Source organism: Anser brachyrhynchus (genome assembly GCF_964034855.1).
Source record: "Anser brachyrhynchus genome assembly, chromosome: 6".
NCBI classification, from domain to species: Eukaryota; Metazoa; Chordata; class Aves; order Anseriformes; family Anatidae; genus Anser; species Anser brachyrhynchus.
In genome coordinates, this window is record NC_137700.1 from 14713407 (window position 1) to 14733249 (window position 19843).

At 35.4% G+C, this 19843-nt stretch overlaps 1 protein-coding gene across 8 annotated transcripts in view; it reads left to right on the plus strand.

Annotated features, from left to right (window-relative positions):
- WAPL (WAPL cohesin release factor) overlaps positions 1-19843 on the plus strand; it is a 74701-nt gene that overhangs the window by 46187 nt on the left and 8671 nt on the right. For 6 of the 8 annotated variants that reach the window (XM_080597903.1, XM_080597905.1, XM_080597902.1 and 3 more), the window contains exons 5-12: positions 1075-1170; positions 3965-4117; positions 4362-4498; positions 6518-6629; positions 11852-12079; positions 16962-17073; positions 17609-17706; positions 19201-19277. In XM_080597903.1, coding sequence (XP_080454029.1) covers positions 1075-1170; positions 3965-4117; positions 4362-4498; positions 6518-6629; positions 11852-12079; positions 16962-17073; positions 17609-17706; positions 19201-19277 — 1013 coding nt within the window. The remainder of the gene's footprint in view (positions 1-1074; positions 1171-3964; positions 4118-4361; positions 4499-6517; positions 6630-11851; positions 12080-16961; positions 17074-17608; positions 17707-19200; positions 19278-19843) is intronic. The other 2 variants (XM_080597907.1, XM_080597908.1) reach the window with 1 other exon arrangement.

The following is a 19843-nucleotide window of genomic DNA, read 5'->3' on the forward strand; positions in this document are numbered from 1 at the left end:
GCTTGGAGACTGAAATGATTTAGGGCTTGACAGATCTTTTGGGCTTTGAGAAACTCAGCTGAGATTTTCATTTTTCTAGTATTCTTCCAGGTTTTGTTAGTCAGGCGTTTCTCTTCTTGTAAAGAATGGGAAGATGTAGCACAACAGGGTTTTAACAGTAACGTAGAAACTCCCGAGTTACAAAATCTGCTTACTAGCTCTTGAAATGCTAAAGCTTTGTTACACTTCATAAGGTGGTGTGAGGTCCATAGATGTTTCTGCTGGGTTTGCTACACATAGCCCACATTTGACAAAATTATTTTTAGTGCCCAACTTCTAAAAATATTCTTCCACATTTAAAATACTATATAGGAGCATGTGAGAAGTTAATATAATTAAATAATTTTTGCAATATTGGAAAATAGTGGAAAATAATAATGGCATTAGTCTGAAATATTTTATACAATTAGACTGGTAAACTCATGTGCTAGAAGTACAGTTCTCTCTTAGTGAACCTCAAAGACTTAAATTGTAGTTCCCCCAAATTGAAGGACAGTAAATTTTGCTACATCTTTGATTTGTCTTCATGCATCTTTGGGCAGGAAAAATAAGCTTAATTTATTAATATGGATAAAGGTATTTTATTTCAGTATTTTTGGTTCTTCCAAGCATCAAAATCTAGGTTGATTTTGCATTTTGATTCCAAACTATTCATAATTTCTACTGCTGTGGTGTTTACCGTCAGTTTTTTTCTCAGTAGATGTTTTTGTCTTTAGGAATGTTGCAAACCTTTTGTATTTGAATAAATTTTAAAAGGAAAAAAATCTGAAATATTTTAGCCATTTGTTTTTTGCCATTTGTAGGGGTCCACATGTATGTAAACCCATAAGATGCTTCAAAGCCTTTCAGATTTTCTGATATGTACTGTATTGAGAATTTGAATGAAAACTTGTGTTGCTAAGATGAGAGAAAGGAAAGAATGAAGCTCATTTTACTTTTTACTTTGTCTCTTTTCTTGGTATAGCCATTTTTGAAGTATATAGTGCCTACAAAGAAATTTGCATAAAAATAAATATCTTGATTTTTATCTTGTAGTCTCCCACAAAAGCTGTATATAATGCTAGACACTGGAACCAGCCGGAATCAGAGGCTCTGCCAGCACCACCAGTTTTGAAAACTCCCAGTGTCCCAGTAAGTAGACTGTTTATTTTTTCTCAAGTTTAGTGAATCTCCTTTTAAGATTGCCTGGTATTCTTTGGAACCAATGGAAGTTACTGATAGTTGGTAATGTCACAGTGATTCAGAATCAAGTCCACTTTGTGATGTGAGCCACTGGGTATTTGAAAGAAAAGGAAATTGTAGTGGAAATACTCTACAATGGTATTTTCCATATAATTTTAATTTGCAGATACCTAAAAAATACTCAGATTTGTGTTCCCTAGCCTGCTGAAGTTAAGCTTTCTAACAATGGACTCTATTTCATCTCCTGTGAGAACCCGAAGAACTAACTTGCTAATACCCATAAAAAATCAGCAATCTGTAGGTCAAAAAGAAAAAATCTACAGAGAGATTTCATTTATTTTACCTTTATAGTGGAGTAACGTGTTGTTAATATCTGACTAGAGCCTTTAGCAGTATAGGAGAAATGAAACGTTCTTTATATATGTAGAAAGACCAATATTAACATCAGATATAAACATGTATACAAGGTGTTAGCAAGAGATTAAAACAATTCTTAAAAAAAAAAAATCTTCAAAAAACAGTGTTTATTCAGAGCTTTAAGGTAATGATTTTTGGATTGTTTTTAGAGAATCTCTGGGAATCCAGGGCCTTGGACTTAAGTACATGTAAAAGCTGTTACGGGTTATGCTAGGAGGACATTGTATATTGTCAGCAAATGTCACTTAATTTGCCATGTTACTTGCATGAGAACAGAAATCAAAATGCAGTTATTCTAGCACTGATGTGTCTTCAGCTTTTGTTGTCACCTGTTTGGGTTTTGTTTTTTATTTCTACCTGTGTGTGCTTTGTTCTGATAATAGCTCTTCATGTTTTTTGCTGTGTGTTTTTTTTGTTTTTTTTTTGCTGTCCTCACTTGATTCAGAATGGCCTTCCTTCAATGTTAACTGCACTGCCTGGAAAACACAGATGACTCATTAAAGTAACTATTAGCAGTAGTATTTGAGAAGAGCAGAATTTTCAGCCCTGGGTTTTTTCCTTTAAAAAAAAAATAAATTAAAAAGACCCTAAACTCCCTGCTCAATTTGAAGTGTGTGCATTTGAACTGAAGCTTTAATTGCTCACTGAACCTTTGTCTTGGTACTGACTTTTATGAAATACTCTGATAGATAACTTTAAGGCAGATTTTGTCTGAGTCTTCTCAGACAGTTTTTGAATATATCCTCTTCAGATTAGTAGAAAGTCTGGATCATCCGTATTCAAACAAGACATTTTATCTCTTGTCAAACTTCCACTTTGGAACCATCAATATATTAATTCAGTAATATGGCAGAGGTTTGACTGTACAAACTAGTTAGGGAACCTGTTTGTAGGTTTTCCTGGTGGGATGATGTGTCCCTGAAGTTACTTCAGTCACATTTTTTTAATGTTGATTTCTGTGTGTCTGATCAAGATTTAAGAGTAATGAGGAATGAGCCATTTTCCAAATGTTCAGCAGGAATTACTGCACAGATCATCCTGCCTCTTCAATTTCTGTACATACTTGTTAGCTGAAGATACGGATAAATTTGTTTTCAATTTATGGTGAGCAACTATAACATGCAAACTGCGTATGCCAAATATTCTTCCTTATGGCCTCTCCAAAGTCTCTTAGAATTTTCTTTGAAGGGGAAGCCTTTAACCAAGACTTGGGTGAGATCATTACCCTTCAGTGGATCTACTGCTTTCATAAACTAAGACCAGAGTCCTCCATTAAGTGCTCTAAGCCAGCTTTTCAGGGTGGTTTATTATCTTTTTGCCACCAGAGCAAATATTGAAGTGCTGCACACTGATAGAGGCAGTGTTTAATGAATACTGCGTTAATATACCAGGTTGTTTTGGCTGCTATCTTAATTTTGACTGCTAATGTACAATGTACAGCAAGAAGGCTTTCTTCTCTAATATCCCCGGAGTGCGTAACAGTTGATGCGTATTCTGTGCCTGCTTTCAGTTCTTTCCTACCTGTTGTATCTTCTAAATAGGTCTTGCTGTAGTTCCTGCTGTAGTATGCTGTTTCTAAAAAAATAAAAAATAAAAAAATACTAGTAACACAAATATGTGTAAGGCCAGTGTATGGAAAATACCTATTTGAGGCTTTCACCATGTTTTCTTCACTTGTGTGAGAATTATGATACTACAAAAATGATGTTGGTAGTCTTCTACCTGCACACAAAATACACTGTGGAGTGTCACGTTGGTGAGGTTAGTTTCTGATAGCTATACCCAGAGTACAACAGTGTGGTAGCCTCCAGTAGTTAAAAATGAGAGCAGTAGACACAGATTTCAGCTCAAGATTTGTTGAGACAATGATTCCTCAGTGCTGTGATCGTATGCAGACCATTGGGCTTAATGATGGTTCAGTATAGCCACCAATTCAATCCTGGAAGCTCCAGTTTGAGGGGGTAAGATACCTGTAACTATCAACAAATACTTGTTTTGCAACCGTCAGATTTGTTGCTTTACTTACCCTTAAAGAACCACTGTAAAGGATCCTTTTTTTTCAGTTTCAGAATTCACTGGAGTATTTCTGACTACTTAGAACTGTTTTTTTTTTACTTAAAAATGCATGTATTTTCTGACACTTAATTTTTTTTAAGAGTAGGTACATTATCACACAGCTTAGGCAAATCTTAGCAGTGTAAGGCAAGGACTAAATAGTCCCAAAATGTGAGTTTGACAATTGCACACCTGTACTGTTTCCTGATGTATTTAGTGTATGTTTACATGCTCAAAACATCTGCCCATTTTAGCACTTTCTTATTAATAGGTAAGGCTATCTTCAAAGGAGGCAATTCATAAAGATGATGGAGTTTTTAAGGCTCCTGCACCACCTCCCAAAGTGATTAAAACTGTGACAATACCTACTCAGCCCTATCAAGAGATAGTAACTGCATTGAAATGTAGGAAAGAAGACAAAGAAGTAAGTATTCTTAACAAATTTTTAAGATAAAGAATTTTTGGTAATTCTAAGTACTGAAGGAACAGTGTCGAAATTTGGCTTTTCTGTTAAAGATAATATTTTTTATCTAAACAGTTGAATGGCCTTCCTTGACTTCTTAATGTTTCCTTGCACTCGAAACTGAATAGATTTAAAACTGTACTTGTTAAGGTTATGATCAATCCCAAGAGCAACTTACCTAGGTCAAAATATTTGTCTCTTCCAGTTATACACTGTTGTTCAGCATGTAAAGCACTTCAATGATGTAGTGGAATTTGGTGAAAATCAAGAGTTCACAGATGATATTGAGTACTTGCTAAGTGGATTGAAGAGCAATCAGCCCCTAAACACACGTTGCCTTAGGTAAGATATCTTAATATAAAACACTGAACTTATTTTTAAAAGAAAAATTGAATTAAATACCCATTAAAGAACTGGCCAAACTTATAAATGTCATTTGGTAGTTAGTTACCCAGCACTTCCACTGTAAAGTGTAACATTTGAAAATAATCTTGAAGATGACAGGCTGTGACTAATCAATAGTAGTATGAAGGAGATGAAAAGATGAAATAGAAAACTGCACAGTAAGATGCATCTTCAAAACCTGTTTGCCTTACTATAAATTAAAAAAAAAAAAACTTTTTTCTTTGTTCAGTGTGATTTTTGAGTTGTATACTATGTTTAAAGAAAACCTCAATTCTAAAATAAAATCTGAAAGATTATAAAGTGTGCTGACTGTAATATAGAACTAATCTATGGTGATATGCTAAGCTCTCCAACTGTCTTGTCTTCATTCTTTGTTGAGAAGTAACAGCTATCATCCACTGGAATCATTGTGGCATCAGTATTAATTGGTAGCTTTCCTAAGTTGTCTGGAATACTCATTGCACTTTTAATGTTCCAGTTGCACACTATCATGAAATTGGTATAAAAAATGTTACAGTTGGGCTTAGAAAAAAATTATTCGTGCTGTAATACTGGGTTCCATTCTCTGGACATAAAATTAATTAGTGATGTTCTGTACCCACATAATTTATTATCTTCTGTTTTGACACTTGTGAATTTCCACTCTGTTGACCACAGATAAAATGCTAGAGAAAGGAAAAACTTGAAACCTAAGACGCAGGTGTTAAGGATGCTTAGTGATTTGGCTGTGGATAAGAAAAAGCTTAATGATTTCAGGAGAGTTACTATAAAAACAACTTATTCTTCACATTCCTCAAAAATAATAGTTATGTTGCTTTAGTATAAACTCAAGAAATCTGTTATCCTGTTTGCATTTATGTTCTGAAAATAAATTAATACTGTCATGACGAGTCACGAATATTTTTCACATTGAGTATATTTTCCACATTACACTACCTCATATGGCAAGCTTCCTAAGACCTTAGACCAACTTCTAAATTCCCAAAATTTTATTGTGTGGTGTAACTTACATAAACACCACAATATTTTTTTTCTTTCAGTTAACAAATGGAAAGGAAGTCATTTTTGTAAATAAAATCAATGTGTAAGGATAGCAGTAGATGTAAAAGAATCAGAAGCTGGTAGATGAGCTCTAACTGGTGCTGCTATGATAGGAGAGAAAAAGGCCTAGTTGTTTTCAAAACACTATACCATATGAATCTCATATTGTTTTCTTGGTAGTCACGGATGACTTGATTCCAGTATAACTCCCATGTTACTCTACATTTTAAAAACAATATATTGCTAATTGTCCATGTGTTGGGCTGTGCTGGGAACGACAAGACAAAATTCTAACATTCTAAAATTCTAAATTCTATCTAATCTAAAGATAGGGGAGAAACGTCCATTTTGAAAAATAGAACTGTTATCGTTGATAAGACTACTGCATTAACTTCAGATTTTTCCTCATATTAGTACTGTTTTTTATCAACTATAAATGTAGAAATATTAAGTATTTTACTTGCAAAAGTAGTGTCAGACATGAGCACGACTAATCCGTCAATTAAATAGATAACTAATAGATTGTGATGGAAGCTCACGTTCATAATTTCTGATCATGTCTCAATCCATACAGAGCTCTCCTGTGCCTCTACATCCGTTTCATGTTTGAGACATTAAGATTTCATTTTCAGTATAACTATTTCAAATTATTTCAAGTTTTGTTTGAAAGAAGCAAGTTCAGGGAATGCTTTCAAATCCTGTTCTTGGCCAACATTTGGTAAGCAACTGCTGAATAAAATGCTGGTCTCTTTACCAATTATAAAGTTGGCTTATACAAGTTTTAGAAGAAACATCCTGACAAAGCTTGTTGGGGACTGAGGTATACGGTCAGTTGTGTTTCTTAGACTTGTTTAGCTACAGTTTTTGTAAATATGGTGATATTAGTTGTTCTAATTCAGAATTATTTTTTTCTAGTGTAATCAGCTTGGCGACAAAGTGCGCCATGCCCAGCTTCCGAATGCATCTGAGAGCACATGGGATGGTAGCCATGGTTTTCAAAACACTGGATGATTCCCAACACCACCAGGTATGGATAGATTGTGTATTTCATTTACAGTTTAGCCATACCCGTCTACTTTAAGGTCAAGCATCTAGTGTAGTGTGTATCTGGAATCAATAGTGTAATTTGAGAAACTTGAAGAGAAATGAGAAATAAGTTATTTGCGTCCTAATGACAAATTCCCCTTCCACTGTTTACATGTTTCTAGGTTTGGACTCGTTTTTAAGAAAGCTTTTTAAAAACAGCTTTATCATTTTATTTTTTCTTCAAAATAGATTTGAAGGAAAACTGTTTTTCTTTCAAATAAAAGTACTTAAAATTTAAAAGGAATCTTTTTATTTAAAGATGGCTGTAAGTGCTTATCTTCACACTTGCTTGCATGTGAATTGTTTATTTTTCTCTGGCTTCTGTGGGGTTTCTTGCATGTTTGGGGCTTGTTTCCTTGAGCAGTGCAGTAATTGCATTTGTGGGATGTCTTGAATGTGTGCAGTGTTCTGTGATAAATTTCAGAAAGGTAAATTTTCAGTTTTTATGCTGGTAGGACCTGAGACTTGAAAACCCAAAGCATTTTGTCCTTTTCTTCTTACTGGTTTTACAAGCTTAATTTGGCTGTAATAGAAAATGCTTCTTGTGGGTGACAGTTCTTTTTTTCTCTTCCAGCGGTTGAAAACCGTGTGTCTATGGGGTACCCCTTGAAGTATTGTTACAAAAGCTGAACATGGGAAATGTTACTTGAAGCAGGTGATAGTTATGTGTATCCAGTCAGGTTTATTATTATTTTTAAATAGCTCAAGAAAAATTTGTACCCACAGAAATAAACATTCAAAAAATTGCATCTGGCATCTTACAGTGATTGGGGGAAAAAGCTATCGAGTTCTAACTAGCTAATTTTAGAATAGAAGCTTTCTTCCCCTATTCCTCACAAATTAGCAATGGCTAACTGTGAAACATATGAACCAGTTCAATGTGTTCATTATTTTGTGCGCTGTCAAAACAGTGCTGAGTGATACTAGCATAAATAAAGTATAGTCATGCTATTCAGGACAGATACCACCACTGAGTTGTAAGAGATCTGCAGAGGACAGCTACAGTCACTTGGAAAATGTACAAGCTTTCTCAGTGTATTTTAGGCTGTCATTTAACAGTTACCATTATTCCTTCATTTTTCAAAAGAACTTGCTCATACAGTTCAGAAGCAAATTGCATACTATTATTAGTCTGCAGTAGCAAAAAGCATTGATTATATTCACTATTTTCAACGTATCTGATGAAATGCTCCCTTCTGTCAAGAAAAAATGGAAGTTAATGTTTTAATATATATTTCTTGGTGTATATTATGGTGTTATAAAATCACTGATTTATCAAACTACTAATAAGCACTAAAATATGTGCTTTAACTACTGACAGCATATGTTTCAACAGTGATCTTTTCTGCATAACCTCACTGTCTTGTTGTTTTGAGGTTGTTTCACTGATTGTTTCACTGATTGTTTCACTAAACTTTTTTAAGATGGATGGAAATTTGAGTATTAGTGGAAGGTAACTCTAGGACAATAAATCACACTAGGCTCGACTTGCATGTCTCACATCCATTTAAGATGAATAAAGACTGGGGAAAAAAAAAGAAAGGTACAACTATTTTGTTGCTATTTTCTGTCAAGTATTTTGGAGATGGGAGAGAACTGTCACAATGATAGTGCTGATGGAAACAAATACGAGCATATCCTGCATTCAATCGTGCTGTACAGTGAACAGACTGAGAAAGCAGAAGACTTGCTTATTTCCATAAGTGTATAAAATAGTGGTTGCAGAGCTGTAGTTGACTCAGCAGAGAAAACAAGATAACCAGTTATGTTATTGAGCTGTGCCCCCAAAATATTTACATGAAAAGTGCTTGCAGCACGTAAATTTCTTGTAGATTTGTCTTTTAAGCTGCAGTTTCATTTTTTAATCTGACTTTGTCTCTTTAGCTGTACACTAAAGGCTTTGGAGTATTGTTATTAACTTTTAAATGAAAATCTGTATTTTCATTATAGTTGTCAGTAGTTAAGCACAGAAATGTGTTTTTGTAATGTCTTCAGCATATAAGTCAAAAAAAAAAAAAGAGCACATTGAATGTAGTGCTTAAGCCTAGAAAATAACCATCTGTTCCTGCAAGTTGGAGTATAAATAGAATGAGCAAGGGAAGGCAAAGATGAGCGTGGGTGTGACTGGCCTGCAGTTTCTGGAGTAAATGTTCAACTAGGATGTCTTCATGAATACTGTAGAAGTATGGATTGCAACTCCATAGTTAAGTATGCCTTAAAATTTCTGTCTAGAGCAAATACTATTAATTTTACTCTTTTCTCCCCACCACAACACTTGTTAGGAAGCAGGATGTGTTTTAAGCATCTTCAAGAATAAATTGGGAGGGAGGAGAGGGAGCAGGTCCACTACTCCAATCTGTATGGGTGGGATTTTTTGAGGTTTTGATTTTTGAGGATCAAAAATGAGTTGTACAGATTTCCACCTTTTCAACTTCAAAATCTATGTATGATAGGGTATGAGTTTGTTTGAAAGCTGTGTGGTTAATTGTCTTTAACATTTACAAAAGACTGGAGCAAAATGTATTATATTCAAGAGTTACTATTTTTTTAAGATTAAACCAACCTGTCTATAAGGAGTAAGAAAAATGAGCTTTAGCAAACCATATTGGTGGCATGTAGTTGAAGCAGGCTCATCCTGCAGTATAAGCACCGTTAATATTTGAAGTCCTTGCTTATTTTGCAACATCATTGTTTTCCGGTTGCTCTTGAGCACTCGGAGGCTTACTGGCCTGGTTGCTTACAGGTTTTCCTTGTTGCAGGAATCTCGTTCCTGTTAAAAGTACTTACTCCACTCCTTTTTGCTGTTTGGCAGTGCTCCTGCAGCCTGAAACTTTCAGTATAATGTCTTAGTCCCCACCTTGGTTCCTTTCTGATCTAAGCATTTTAAAACCTGGGTTGGAAGGTCTGAAGGGAAGTGATGACATATGCTTATGTGACAGAAAGCCATTACTCACTGTGTGATAGGAAGTCAGTTGGAAAAGAAGCAAGCCTGGGAGAAGTCAAGGGCTTGGTGCAGAGGCTTACGAAATGAGTCTGATTGCCATTATCAGACTTCAGAGTGTCTGAGTTAGTGTTCTGTGTAGCGACCGAAGAGCAGTCTCTGGCTTCTTGAAATGCCTAAGAATTGGTAGTCCAGATTATAAATTCTACAGTTTCCTTCTTGACTGCTGTGTAGTTTGTATTTCAGAAACTCTTTTGAGGGCTTGAGCATTTTTCTACCAGGGACGTCACCTTGATAATGCTGGTCACTAGAAGATGTTCTGAAAATCTAGAAGTTTTTCATCGATGTTGCTAGAGTAGGTCCCCCATTTGATGAATAACAGCGAGGAGTGCTTTGTTACCTTTGCTTTATATGGAATGTGTTTTTCTTAGATCCTGTTCTAAGAACTGCTATTCTGAAGGAACGGAGTGTAGTCACTTTCCAGTAATCTGGAATTTCTTACAGTTTAAACCAGAAACAGTTTCTTGAATGTAAATGATAAAATTGCAAGGTTTATTCGAGAAAGACAGGCCACACGTTTTCCCTTAACTTCTTTTCACTGTCTAGGCAAGCTGCAAAGACTGCTTGCTGCCTTAAATGATCCAGGTAGCAAATCTGGAATAGTGACATTCATAGCTAAGGTGGATTTTTTTGTTTTTTCTAAATAACCTTATGTCTTGAGGTTGTACTCATGAAAGGAGATGTAGATTTGGAAAATTGCTTCCTTTAGTATTCCAAATGCATTTTATTCACCTCTGCCCTCAAGGGTTTCCTTGACTCAGACAGAAAGGAGTTTTAACATACCTGTTGATAGACTGTCAGCTGCCTAATCCTGCTTTGGAAATGCTGGTACTGCTTGGTATGACCAGGTATGATTATCACTTGCTTCTAAAATCAACAGAGGCAGCTAATGATGGCTTTGGTTAGCTGAACCCTTAACAAAATGTTAATCTGTTGTGACCCAGAAATTCTGCTCCTTCCTGTTGAGCTGTGCAACATTGACATCCCAGACTTAAATTAAATTCACATCACAGAATAAAACTTTTCTGCAAAAGCTTTGAAATTACCCTATATGCAAAAAAAAAAAAAAAAAGATGTTGACTCTTCTTTCAGGGTTAAACTCAATAATTAACAGTTATTTGTAGTGAAACACACATGCACAGCTTTTTTTTCCTCTGGATGTCTAGAAAGGTTTCTGAAAGTGTTGTGCCCAGCATAACTTGATTCTCCTTAATTTTTTTCTTCTTTGTTATCATTTTGGACCTCACCTGGATAGGTAGGTCTCTTGATGCAAGCACTGTACTTGCCGGCGCTAGGGTAGAACTACCAGAGGTAGTTCTGGTCTGACCTCTTTGCTCCTATTGTCATTTGTCTCTTTCTGACAGCCATCTTCTGCCTTTGCTTTTCTGGATATTCACAAAGATGAATTTTAATTATTTCTTGAACTTGAAGAAAGTTTAAGTATTCTTTAGCCAGTAAGAGGTTCCTATATACCATTTCTGTCAACTCTCCATAAGGTAGAGGTGGTCAAACTAATAGGATTAGCTTGTTAAGAACTGATGGGGAGGAGGGCTGGTTTGATTTGTACTTTGGTGACTTTGAAAAAGCAGAGTTCTACTGGAAATTGAAGGTGTGTGTGGGGGGAAAGGTTTGGATCAACTACTGACAGACACACCTGCTTGGTGGAATCGGAATGTATGTCACCGGGCACTTTTTCCTTTCACATGTGAATGCTGTCTTTATGATCTCTATCTTTTTGGTGTTTTCTGTCACCAGCTTAACTCATCTAACGAGAATTTTCACCTACCTTGCCACATGTCCTGTACCTTTTACTTTGTTCCCTTGCCATCTGTCTCTTCTGTAATTCCATATTATTGGAGTTACTGCTTCTTATTTTGTCTGCAACAGAGTCCCTTAAAAGTAGAAAAACCTGCTTTTCTACCAGGGTTTTGTAAATGTATTAAATGATTTGTGTCTTATTTGTATGGGTGAAGAAAATGCTAGTAAATTGCTAGAATGAGTCCATTTATGTACTGGAGTAAGTACTCATGCAAGTGCTAGTGGAGACTGGGACTTGTCAGGGTTTTTCTTTTGTAAATTTTTATCTTGTTTATTAAAACTTTTTAAAACTTCTACCTAACATGATTACTAAAAATATATTTTTTTTTCTTTCCCAACCCAAGAATTTGTCCCTTTGTACAGCAGCTCTAATGTACATCTTGAGTAGGGATCGTTTGAACATGGATTTAGACAGAGCTAGTTTAGATCTGATGATACGGCTTTTGGAATTGGAACAAGATGCTTCTTCTGCCAAGCTCCTGAATGAAAAAGACATGAATAAAATTAAGGAAAAAATTCGGAGACTATGTGAAACTGTTCACAACAAACATCTTGATCTCGAAAACATCACGGTGGGTATTGTGCTTTTGTTTGAAAGACTTGACACTAGTGGAATGTTTAATAAAATGGAATTGGTAGTATCAGCTTTAATTTCTTATATCACAACTCAGAATTCATGACGCTGTCTGCAATTGTAAAAGTGTTGCAAGTGTTGATTGCAAGTGTTATCTTTTTTTGAACTTAAAATTTCCTTTATAAAAGCCAGAAGAAGTTATGTTCTTCAGCTCTCTGGTTCACTGTTGACTACTGGTAAGAGCAGTTCGTTAAAGGTAGCTATTAAAACAAGTAACGGCCGTGTGCTAAAGGATTACACTCAGTTTGACTTTCGTTTCTCTGCCTACATTTTCATCTATGTATGTTCATTCACAAAGAGTAGTGGTTGTTATGTGGGAATAAGAGTGTTGTGTGTTAAACTAGAGTTGTCGTACAGGTACTTATATTTAATACTAATAATATTGTCTGTCTTCCAGAAACCAGTTTTTCTTTGCAGGGAGTGTAGTAACAGATCTATTGATAATCTTATGTGTGGATAAGGGTTGGTTTTTATACTTCGTTTCTCAAGCATACTTGTTTTTTATGAATGTATCTTCAGATGCAGCAGAGTGAACACATTTTGTTTAAAAATAAATTTGGCCATGGTTCGATGCTAGTTATTGAGCTAGCTTGAAAAATTAAAGGGTAAGTTGCAAGTCTTCTAAAAAGAGTATTTTTAAAGACTTGATGACAGATTGACTGGATGAGTGGTCATAGATGGCACAACTTAGTGCTTTTGCTTTCATCATATTTCAGTATAACATGTTAAGATGATAATTTTTTTAACATCTTTTAATATTTTCTTTAAAGTTTCAAAGATTGTTATAAGGTTTTTGCTATTTTTAATCCAGTACTTCACAGTGACAGGAGATCTGATCTATTGCTTATGAAGTGAGCTTTTTAGAGTTTTATCTCTGCAAGAGATGTTACAACTCATCAGTAACCTGAAGATAAGATTGTGTTCAGTCTTAGAGTAGTTTAAAAGATGATATGCCTTGATGAACCGGCATCTTCTTCTGTAGTTTCAGTGACTTTTTTGTCCTTTTGACACCTCAACCCCAGCCCAAATTTCAGATGTGGAACAGATAGCTGAATTGGTATGAAAAGTCAGTATTACATAGCATTAGGAAGAGTTGAATTTTAGGGTAGGAAGATAGTCTTGATGGCATAATTCTTAACCTTGATAAGCAATTTAGGGTGATAAAGGAGAATTATTTCAGTGTTTCAGTTTTAGGCATATTTCCTGTAAGTGTGTGGAATCTGTAGGTAAAGAACTCGGTGACTTTTCTGGCCTTTAGAATCTGCAAAAGCAGAATAAATTTGAGTTCATGTTCTCTGCCTTCACTTTAGTCTGTTAAGTTGTGTGATACAATCTTAAGATATCAACACAGAACAAGTTTTGTTTTCTATGTGTCGATTAGCAAGGAATTGGTGTAATTACTGTCTTAATTCTGAAGACTCACATAGCTCAGTATCTCAGTGCCAAGGTATCTTTTGCACTACAAAATGCAAGACAGATCTGTTTATTAAGTGTGGAACAGCTGGTGTAGGTTCCTGATTGCTAAAGCATCCAGCCACGCTGACCACTGTCTCCTATTACAGCTTTTCTTATATTCATGATCTCAGTAGGCCTAATGTTTTTCATGAACTATAATTTCATTTTTGTTTTCTTAAGCATGAGTTTTAAAAGGGAGAGGATATATTAAAGGGACTCTGTCCTGCAAGAGATACATCCATGAGAAAAGAATATTATCATCACAGGTTTCGTTTTTTTTTTCCTGAGGCATCTTGATTTCTTAAAATTATATCGAGCTGTTGTTGCAAATGTGTTAAATACTGTAGTACCTCACAGATGGAAACTGGTTCCCTCCCAGCTGTGCCATCTTGAAGTAGACTATTATAGTGTTCTGAGAATATTTGCAAGCCAAATGATATGAATAGATTCTCTGCCAGTTTATGATAGTTGCAATGGTAAGTTGAGACAATAATGAACTTCATGTGTGGAGCATAAAGTTGTTTTTCACATTGATCTCTGTCATGAGGTATAATATTTAATCTGTTTTGTACCAGATGACAAACAGGCAGAAAATTTTAACAAAAAATGCAAATTTGGGGAGGGTTAAAGAAAAGATCTGTACTTCTTCAAACTCAGACATAAACACTGAGAAACAGAAGGATTGCAACAGCTATTTTGATAGCTCCACTTTGTGCTTAACCAGTTAACACGTTCGGTTTTTGAATCTGAGCTTCAGTGAAGGTGACCAAAGCTGCCCATATCTTTGACGCAGACAGTGTTGTTTGTGTGACTCTATCTGGAAACTAGTTTGGACTAATTCTTGAGTATTCATAAAGGTGTTCAAAGGATTCTGTTTTCTAGACTGCTATGAACAACATTGAAAATGTAAAGCCAGAAGTTGAAAAGGACTTCTCTGTGCATTCAGTTTGTTCCAAGTATTTCCTGGTTTAGGAGAAGATCAAACCTGAAGAACTTAATCTTCATGATAGCAAATTGCACTTGGCTGTCAGTCAGCATAGCCCAGTGTAGCTGATGCTTGCAAGCAGCTCTTATATGTTGCGTCATGATGAAAATGTTCAGAAGTGACTTCTCTTTTCAGTTGGTGAAGGGTTATTTTGTTTTTCAGTCTCAGCATAAGGCTGAAATCTTAAGGAAACCATGTTTTGAAACTTTGGTCTTAAAATTTTATAGTAATTGACATAATATTCATCAGAATCATAGAATTATTAAGGTTGGAAAAGACCTTCAAGACTTTCCTCAAAAGCAAGAATTAAATCTTGAATAACAATTTTTAGTATATACATGTTTTTAAATGTCCTCTTGTCCCGTTGTATGAATATCAGATAATATTCTCCTGGAGTTTTTGAAGTCTTACTGCCCTTTGTAGGAAGACTAAGTACTGTATTTGAAATACTACGTGGACTTTGAGGTTTCATGGAAACACATACAGAAGATTAGTTAAATCCTTTGTAGCCGTTAAGATCTCTAAGGAAAGTCTCTGTTCAGCTTCTATCAGTCTGATTTAGGTTATGCCTGGCTTCAGATACCCATGTTGCAAAATTTTCAAGCTCAGTCTGAAAGCGTGAAAAATTTTCTGAAGATGGGAAAGCTGTGGAGAACTAGGGATCTGTCAAACTGCTGTCTGCAGGTTCTTTCCCTTCCTCCCTCAAAACACTTGCTCATTTGGTTGGCATCAGAAGGGCAGTTCTACATCCGTTGCTTAAAATGTTGTCTGCTATTATGCTTTTAACTTAATTTGTAAAAGTGAGGTTTTGGACCTTGTATCTCCCAGTGATAAGAAAAGTTTGAAACCAAGTGGGCCTCACTTCCCTCCTGTGGGAAGACTGAGTGAGTGGCTGCTGGCAATTAAAGGTGTTTACCTGTTGCCAGGGTGGTGAAACAGTGGCAGGAGTAATTGCAGCTCTGTGTTTGTTTCCTCTGTGATGGGGAATTGAGATGCTGCTGACTCAGTGAGCAATGACCTGTTGTAGATTTGCTGCTGCTCATGTTCTCTTGCCCCCCACGATGCTTTCATGACCCAAGGACACTTCCACTTACGTTGGAGGAATGCAGTTACTAACCTGTATGCTCATCAGTGACTCTACAGCAGAGGTTGCTTCTTAAAAAAAAAAAAAAAGAGAGAAAAAAGAACTTTTGGGTAGTAACTCTTTATCAGCATTGATCTTGAACTTTCTTCTCCTTGGAGATCAATAATCTGAAAAAAAAGGAAAGCATCTGAAGCTGTCAAGGTTGGTGGGGAGGAATCATACAAATAATAACTTGGTTTTCAAAGACAACAGGGTGTTTATTCAAGCCTGGTGAGTACTGTTATTCCCAGGAGGTGCTGAGGTTTGCGCTTGTATCCTGGAATATGCTGCATCTCAGAATAAGCACAGCCCTCCTTGAAGTGTTAGAAATCAATGTGTCATGGAGGGAAGATAACTTTAAAGTGGTTGAATTTGGTTGACTTTAATGGGATCTTATGGCTTTTTCTCTGGCTGTTCGTTGTTGTATTAGTGGCACGTTAAATTATAAGGCTTATAGTAGTCCACATTTACTTGTGTGTTTTTCAGAGATTACAGAATTCAATATTCTGTGTAGATATAAATCTTATGCATATTAGACATGTGTACATGTATGTATATAATGTTTTATTATTAACATTTGGCTTTTTTAGAAGCTTTTATAAAAACAAGATAAACAGTCTTTTATAGATGGGGTTTGTTCTGCTTAAAAACATTGCAGGAGATTAACTAAGATAATCACCTAAAATCTGTTCGACTTCAATTTGCAGGGAGTAAGCTTATCTTCAGTGCTGTAGAATTTCAGTATGTATTCCTCTTAAGAAAAAAGAATCCAGTAAATATAGTAAGGTTTTTTATCAGCATTGTAGTTGAATTGTTTTCTTTAGTGCATTTAAAGTAAAGTCACAAAAAAAAATGGTTAGAAACGTATTTTTTACAAAGCAGCAAAGCTAATGTATCTGGGGAAAGAGCAGTGTTCACTACAGGTTTTTTCCTACCTGGCTATTTTGTTCCTTTCCTTTCCTTCCACCACTAGATATCAAAAGAGACAGGAGAAGCAGATGAAAAGAGGCTGTTTGGACTTTCTAAAATATTAAAAATATCAAGAAAAAGTTGAGAATGCTAACATCTTTTTAATCAGTACCAAGGTTTTTTATTTTTTTTAGATGCACGCATTTCTCTATCTGTTCTTGCTCCCTCTGGTGGTTTTTCTACTCAGAAACTGTAATTTTGTTTTTTGTATGATGTGTATTTGTATGATCTGATGTGTTGGCTGCAGCTGCATATGACTTCACTAATTCTGGAATCTAACTCTTTCAGACCGGGCATTTAGCAATGGAGACGTTGCTGTCTCTCACCTCAAAACGAGCTGGGGACTGGTTTAAAGAAGAACTGCGACTTCTAGGTGGTCTTGATCATATTGTAGATAAAGGTATATTGGAGATCCTGCTTTTACAGTGTGCAAAAAATAGTAAATCCAAGATGTTTGATTTTCTTAATATTAATTTTCTTTGCTCAAGAATAGAAAAAACGATACATTCTCAATTTTTAAAAATGCACAGTTTTATGACAAGTTATTGGGAAATATTAGTGACAAATCTCTGTGTGAGATTGAAAGTACATTAAAGTACTTTGAAGTACTACAAAGCAATGCATCTTTAAGATATGTGGACTTATTTGCAGTTAAGAAACATAATCATGTACTGTACAATCTCTTAGTAGAAAATAAAATATACAGATAGGTAATTAGTGTGGCAACAATCACAAAATTGTAAAGCCTTCTTTTAATTTACCTGGAAATGTTACAATTTTGGAATGCTGATCATGTCTTTGAGATTGTTTCCTAGTACTACAGGGTTTTTAAGGTGTAAAACAAGGTTGATAGCTATTCAGAGAGATGCTAGTTAAATCTAAATGCTTGGCTTTTGAAGACATCTTATTGACAGTGGAAAATTTTTTTTGTTTAGTTAAAGAATGTGTGGATCACCTAAGCAGTGATGAAAATGAAGAGAAATTGGTTGCTTCGTTATGGGGTGCAGAAAGGTGTTTACGGGTCTTAGAAAGTGTAAGTATGAACATTACGTTTCTAAAAAATGATTCCTCTAAAGTGTTCTGTAAATATATAGTTATATAAGTAACAATAAATGTTTTAATCAAAGCTATTAACGTTGTGAGGTTTATCAGTGTTCCTGGAATATTGGAAGTTTTGTTCATTAATGTAGAATATCACTCACTGTTGTTAAGAATAACTGTGTATAACCTGATGCTTTTTTTTAAGTTCCTCTGAAAAACTGCTGTTTTCTTTTGTCACGAGTTTGAGTTTAGCGTGAGTCTAGTAATAACACAGCATAATGTGTTTTCTTAAAACTATAAATTGATATGTATATTATTAAGAATTACTGCATTCAGACATCAGCTAGCTAAGTGCTGAAAGAGCAAACTGCCTTGAAGGTCACGCTAGGTCTGTAGTCAGTTGATTGTGTATATTGAGATGGTAAATGTTTTTCAATGAGAAGTTTGAGGAGAATTAAAATGTGTGTTAATTTTTGTAGAGCTTAATTGAGAGAAACCTTGTGCATATGCTTCCCTACAAAGCCTCATTTTGTTGAGTTTCATATTTGTTGTTACTCTTTTTGCTTGTGATATTGTAAGCAAATAGAAAAATGTGATGTTCTAGAAATACTGCTCTGCACGTCAGTGTTCAGGTGTGTTCAGGTTCAAAGTACAGGTCAGTAAGTCTTAATATCTTAAGCCTGAGTCAGAGGGCAAGTAGCTGCAGTGATACTTCTTGACTAAAATAGCAAGATAAACTCAAGGATACTGTAAAAGTAAGCTAAAAAATGAGTACAATGAACAAATGCAGGTGTGACTACTTAAAAGTTACAGCACCTATCCCTTTACTTCATAATAGTGAGAGAAAAATTTTCAGATCCAGTTTCTGCTATTATATTCCATGGATGGAATTGCCAAGCAACAGCAGAAGAGACTTGTTTAGTGGCAGAATATTCAAATTTGAATTTGAGGATGGCTTGTGATACAGTAAGATCCTTAGGAATTTGGGAGAGGACAAATCAGCACATCGTATAATAAAAATAAGAAGAGCTTTTACTGTTTCTGTAAATTGATTCTGTATTCCAATCCAAGAGAACTGAGGAAAAAGTTTATGGTTGGATGTATAATAAGCTGTCAGAAGTGGAGTTGATATCAAGTCTTAAATAACAAAATATTTACATATATATGCATGTGCACACACATGCATTGGGACTACAGTGTCCCAGGATATAGGTTCAGGTTCTGCTGTGGCAGAATATCTTCCCACAGAGTTCCTGTTTGCAGTGTATCAGGGAAGATGGTTTTATATGCAGTGCCCCAGTCTTGTGGGATTACTTAAAAGGTGGAAACTCCAAGGCAATACTGGTACAATAAGTGAAAACGGACTCTGGATAATAACCAAGAAAAATGAAACTAAATAAAGTGGGGTGGTAGTGGAAGTGAATAGTTCTTTCAAGGAAAAGGTCGTCTCTTTTTTTTTAATGCTACTTTCTGCTCCCCTTTTTAGGTTACTGTGCATAATCCAGAAAATCAGAGCTATCTGATAGCATACAAAGACTCACAACTCATAGTCTCCTCAGCTAAGTAAGTTGTAACAAAATACATTTTTGTACAGCTCTGCATGTGATACAGCAAGAAATAAATTTGCTATACCAGAAAATTGTAGGGGAAAAAACTTAATTTCTATGTTGCTTTTCATTAAGTAATGTTCAAGTTACTTTAGATGAGGGTATTGGTAACTGCCCGAGTACTAAGAACATGTAGTTATTGTTGGTTCTGTTGAAGTTGCAAACTGCGGATTAAGATTTTAGTACCAAAATAAGATGAGCACAGAAGAGAAGCTACTTTTGGGAAGCTACTTTTTTTGATAGTGTTTTATTATCTTAAGTGTTTGTTGGAATGGTGGAGCATAATAATGAATTGACAGTGTAACTATAAGAATAGAGAAAATTTGTTCTGAACTGTTCTCCCAGCCCCACTTATCAATCAGGATGAGGTCTCAGTTGGCTGGCAGAGATTGAATCCCTCTTGCACTGCTCAAGTGGTTCATAAGAAAGCAAATTAGGCTGAAAATTTGACTGTGTAGACCTCATTGGAAAAAAAATGTCGTGGTTGTAGGCTAAATATTTTGAGTGGCTCTTTAAATTAGA